The sequence below is a fragment of the Microtus pennsylvanicus genome, chromosome 6 (genome assembly GCF_037038515.1).
Source record: "Microtus pennsylvanicus isolate mMicPen1 chromosome 6, mMicPen1.hap1, whole genome shotgun sequence".
NCBI classification, from domain to species: Eukaryota; Metazoa; Chordata; class Mammalia; order Rodentia; family Cricetidae; genus Microtus; species Microtus pennsylvanicus.
The window spans coordinates 79,177,412-79,182,706 of NC_134584.1; the positions used below are offsets into that span (position 1 = coordinate 79,177,412).

A 5,295-nucleotide genomic window follows, 5' to 3' on the forward strand; every position below is an offset into this window, starting at 1 on the left:
TAAAACCAAACCACCAATGTCACTGGACCTACATTGACAGTTCCTCCTCTTAAAACACCACATGCCTATGTTTTCTTTCACACCTGTGAAGTACACTTCATTCTATCTAAATGGTCACTTCAGTCTTGCTTCTGAGCCATGTAATTTGTTTCAGTTATAGAAGAAATGGCCCCTCCACTCATTTTCCATATAACTTTCACAACTATTAGTTCTGTCTGGAAATACTAATCAACTTCCCGCAGCATTTAATCTTATTTTGAATCCTATACCAATTTTTATAAATCTGGGTCTTGTTTTATGACCCTCTTCCAAGTAAAGAACCATCTCATAGCAGTTTCATATGAAGAAGGCCAACAAGGGAAAGAAGAGTTACCCCCAGAGGGTATAAGGACAGGTCATTACCCGCTTTTCCCCCTTGTTTGATCTATATATTAACATAGTGTTCTCATACCAATTAATTTGATGTAGATGATTTAAAAATACAAATCAGGCTCTTATTAGAAAAATAAATTTGAAAGCCCAAAACATTGCTCACCTATTGTGGAAGCTCTGAAAATTATTATAATGGAAGAGAAAGTGTCTTAAAGTGAGATCAGAAAAGTAAGTGCCTGAGCCAAATGGGCAGAATTCCACAGCCACATCAATGTTTAATAGACTTCCTCCAGCTCATGTCAAAAAAAGTCACCAAAGGGGCCACACCCTGTCCATTGCAATAACATTAGTTTCCTTAAAGATTATGGGGAATAGAAAGACAGAGAGACAGAGGACACCAAGACAGACTTTATTCATCTGCTAGAAACCCAGGTGCTTTCTGCAGGAGCTTGGAGCACTGATCTCCAGGACAGGCTAAAGAACTGAGAACTAAGGGGGAAGCCCTCTCTCCCTGCTCACCAAGTCCTGCCCCCACCATTGCCACACCCAGCCTCCCACTGCTACGGAAAAGTGCTCTGAGTTCCTTTCTTCCTTAACCCAATGGGAGATGAGAAGGAATGGATGAAATAGTCCCCATCTGACCTTGACTTTATAGGATTCTCTTTACAGAATCATTTCAGGTCTGGAGAAAGGACTCTGAAGGCGGTATCTGGAGCCAGACATGGTGATTTCATCTAAGCTAAACAGCAAAGTGTCCTATGAGATGAGCTCTGCCCATTAACATGATATTATAAAGCCTGTTCTTTTATACTTTCCCAGGGAAATGCCTCTTGCTAAGCCCAAGGTATATTTTAATAACAGCCACTCTCTGTGTTCCTGTCTCTTAAAAGAATCAGCGGCAAAATAATTCCCACATAAATGATTAAAACAGCATCACGTTTTAAAAGTCATTTAATATTAATAGCATATTTTAATGGAAAAAGCAGCATACTTTGCCAGTAAAACATTAAAATCTTCTCATAGGTGAAAGACAATCAAACAACACCCAAAATAACTTAATACATTTCTATAGTAAATAAACAACCTATTAACAAAACAAGAAATCAGGTCATATACAGAACTCAGGACTTTAGAGAGCCGCAAATGGATCAGCAATTACAGCAAATTTTGTAAGAATATATCTATATGTGCATCATTTTGAATGAAATATTTACAATAGATAAGGTACCAGTCACTGTGCACCTATTTTTGTGTGTGCTCCAAAGGAATTCTATGAAACAGTGTGAATTTACAAGCAGTGCACTGTTTTTCTTATAGTTCAAATTCATTTTTTTCCTACAAGCAAACCCCCTAAAAGGAAAAACTGACATTAATGTCAAAATGTAGCAGCAAAGCAATTTGAAAACTGGAAAATTGAAATACCTTGGTGAAATCAGGACCAGCAGAGCAAGCACAAAGTGGACAATGCACCTAAGGCTGCAGAAGGATGCCCTGGTCGTTAGTCATGCTTCCAACTGCTCTTCTCCTCTGTTAGGGACCTGTGTGTCTGTGTGTAGGCATGTAAGTGTGGGTGAGAGAACGCGTGTGTCATGGGGACAATGTGGGAATCCCCATTAAATATGTAAGGAAGTAAACAAGACTTTGGACAGTAAGTCAGGTCTACACGATTAAGACATCCATTACTGAGTGTCAACTCACAAATCAGAACACTACCAGTTAAAACAAAGGGGGAAGACCACCTTCATTCAAAGTGAGAATATACAAATAGGCTAAAGGGAACACATTCCAAGAGGGAAACTGGAAAAATCCAGTAAACTCATTTAAAAAAAATGTTTGAGCATCAGCAGCTATACGTATCCCCCGGTTTTATTTTTCAGACTAAAGAAGTTTAATTAATTAGGATGTGCACAAAATTAAGTTACCAGAGAGATAAATTAATAATTTACAGAAGGTTGTTCGGCAATAATCTAATAATAACTGTCAAGATCAGTGAACACAGCAGGCGCAACTCCTTCCTTAAGCATTAACACTTCAGATCGGGAAGAAAGCGGTAAGAACCACAATAAAAATATATATATAATATACAGTGTAAACGCAGAAAATCTGCCATCTTTTTTTAAATTCAAAATACTTTAGAGATGTCTCTATCATATCACATTTTAAGCATCAACTCTAGCTTCGAGTTTCAGTCCTGAATCAATTTCTATTTCTGAAAAATAGCTGCAAAGTGTACTTTTAAACGTGAACAAGGGTGACGTCTGTAAGAATAAAAACAAATCTTACTTGCTCGTACTTGCGAGGTTTTCAAAACCTTGTCGCTGTGCCTTCCAGCTGACAGCTAGCTCCACGCTTCCTTTGATGAAGCCGAGCAGCCGAGGTGCGGTTAAAGGGACAAGTCTGCTACAACTTGGCAAATTCCATCTTTTGTTTTTCTTCACTTTGCCGAACCCGTTCACATTCTTTTTAATGTGGGCTCAGCTGCTCGTTCCCTTGATCTTGGCTTGTTATGGTTCACATTTACCGGAATTGTTTCTGATAGCCAAAGTGGAAAGAAAAGAGGCAGAAAGAGAAGAGGGGAAAGAAAAGAGAGGACGAAGGGAAAGGGCCGTCCCTGGAGAAGGCTCCCTAAATGCCGGCGGAATATTTCATTCTCTTCTGCTTCTGCCTCTGGTTGCAGAACCAGACGCGCACCACGTTTTTCTTGAGATCCAGCTTCTCGGCGATGGCAGCAATCTTCTCGGAGGAGGGCCTTGGCTGGATGGCGAAGTAGGCTTCCAGGGAGCGCTTTTCCGGCGCCGCGATGGACGTGCGTTTGCGCTTCTTCTCCGCGCCGTTGAAGAGCTCCGGTTTGGTGAGCTTTTCACGGTGGGATTTCTCAGCCTCCTCCAGCCACGCCTGCAGGATAGGCTTGAGAGCGATCATGTTGTTGTGTGATAGCGTGAGCGACTCGAACCTGCAGATGGTGCTCTGGCTGAGCGAGCCCACGCCCGGGATCTTGAGGTTGGCTAGTGCGGAACCCACATCTGCCTGGGTCACTCCCAGTTTGATGCGTCGCTGCTTGAAGCGCTCGGCGAACGCCTCCAGGTCCCGCGGGTCTGCATCCACGTCGCTCATGCAGCCCATGTGCGAGGGCAGCCCGTGAGCGTGGGCCATGCTCAGAGCTGCTTGGTGCATGGGGTTCATGGTGGCCATGTGCGATGCGTGAGCCGGAGTGGACACCACCGTTCCGTCGGGGGCCGCCATGGCTCCCAGGGCCAGCCCGGGGCTCAGGTGCTCCAGCAGCTCGCCCTCCAGCGCCTGGTGCGGCTGGTGGTGGTGGTGATGGTGGTGGTGATGGTGGTGGTGGGTGCCTGCCAGAGCGGATGGGTGCGAGATGGGCACAGATGAAGAAGAAGCGGCCGACGTGCACGGGATGGTGTTCATGGTGTGGTAAGTGGCGTCCGGCTTGAAGGGACTGTGGTGGGGCGGATGATGGTGATGACTCTTACTCTGGGAGACGATGTCCACGGCGGCCAAAGCCTCCGCACGGGCCAGCAGACTCTCATCCAGCCCGCCGAATATATTGCTCTGCAATTGTAAGTAGAAGGCACACATTACGCTCAGCTGGGAATTGTGCGCGCTCTCTCCGGAAGCGCTGGCCCAGGGCTCGCCACCGCCACCGCGCCTACAACATTCTCAGAACGTTAAAATAATAATAACGACAATGATCCTGAAACTCGGCAGTGAAGAGAGAAGGAAAGCCTCCGCGAGAAGCCTAGGTGCAGGGGGAGAAAAGTGAACAGCAGACAACACAACACAACACGCGCACAGGCAGCATCCCAGGTCATAAAAATTAATATGAAAGGCAAGACCCGCTGAATACTTAAGAGATGGGGGATTGGTTGGAGGTGTGGGGTGATTTGCTGTGCAGACATGAAAAAAACATCAAGCAGATAAAGGAGGCTGTCAAAATGTGCCTTTAAGCGGTGATTATGCAGAACTACGCACCGGTGGGGTTGGAAGACAAGCTCTCCGCATCGCCTCGGAGCCCCCGCCGCCGCTGCCGCTGCTGCTGGAACTGCTGCTCCGGCCTCCGCCGCCTCCGCCACCGCCGCCGCCGCCAGCGTTGCTGGAGCTGCTGGGAGAACTCGCCGAGGGCGCGGCGGACGCAGAGGAGCCCGGGGAGGCGCTGTGCAGAGCTGAGTACTTGGGCTCCACGTGCAGGCTGCCCGCGTGCGGCATGCTGAACGCCTGCTTGCTGTTCAGGGACATCATCATCCTCCTCCCTTGCGCGGCGTGCTCGTCGCTGGCGCACACTGGTCCCAGGTACCCGGACCCTCAAGAGAAGTGCCCGCCGGGAGAGCAACAGAGAAGACAGCACTACAAAGTTGTGCTTAGCCGCCACCGCCTCCCGGCTCTGCTAGCCGAGTCCCGGAAGCTAGCTCCTCTGCGTTGCCTGCTAGGTCTGTCGAAGCTGTTGAAGCTGTTGCCCTGCTCCGGGTGACGCTGGCTTCAGACCTCAGCGCCCCAAAGTGCACCAGCTCGTCGAGGCAGTGGAGTTATAGTCTCCTGTTCCCGCGCCTGCCCCCCACCCACCCTCCCCACTCCTTTTCTCCCCCGCCTCCCCTGTCAGGAAACACTGACTCTGGGTGGGTTTCTCCTTGTCCTGGCTTCCCCTCGGCTCTCCCCGACTCGGTTCCTTTTAGTTCCTCTGGCTCCAGCCCCTCTGGCTCCGCCACGGGTCCCGCTGCCTTCTCTGCCTCAGCACGCGCTTTGCTGTTGCCACCCCTGCACCTGCAACTCTTGCTTCCTATCGCACCCCAGTTCAACCCCACCCAACTGGGCAGATCGGTGCTTCAGTCACCGGGCAGTGACAGTCACCTAAATACCAATCTCCGCCCCTCCCGCTGCTTCTGCCAGATTTCCACCTCCCTAGGAAAAGAA

The 5,295-nt window shown here is 48.4% G+C and overlaps 1 protein-coding gene across 1 annotated transcript; it reads right to left on the bottom strand.

Moving 5' to 3' along the window:
* Nucleotides 1-1,312: 1,312 nt before the first annotated feature.
* On the bottom strand, nucleotides 1,313-4,916 carry Pou4f2 (POU class 4 homeobox 2). The gene is made up of 2 exons (XM_075977883.1): nucleotides 4,360-4,916; nucleotides 1,313-3,939 (listed from the first exon to the last, which is right to left on the bottom strand). Exons 1-2 carry the CDS (start codon nucleotides 4,627-4,629, stop codon nucleotides 2,998-3,000), a joined length of 1,212 nt encoding a protein of 403 aa, XP_075833998.1. The 5' UTR covers nucleotides 4,630-4,916; the 3' UTR covers nucleotides 1,313-2,997.
* Nucleotides 4,917-5,295: the final 379 nt, after the last annotated feature.

What these genes read in the sequence shown, in the direction of transcription:
- Pou4f2 (XM_075977883.1), bottom strand. Translation starts at nt 4,629, where the DNA reads ATGATGATGTCCCTGAACAGCAAGCAGGCGTTCAGCATGCCGCACGCG. An exon ending in CTTGTCTTCCAACCCCACCG is followed by an intron (nt 3,940 to 4,359) that starts GTGCGTAGTTCT and finishes TTACAATTGCAG; the next exon opens with AGCAATATATTCGGCGGGCT.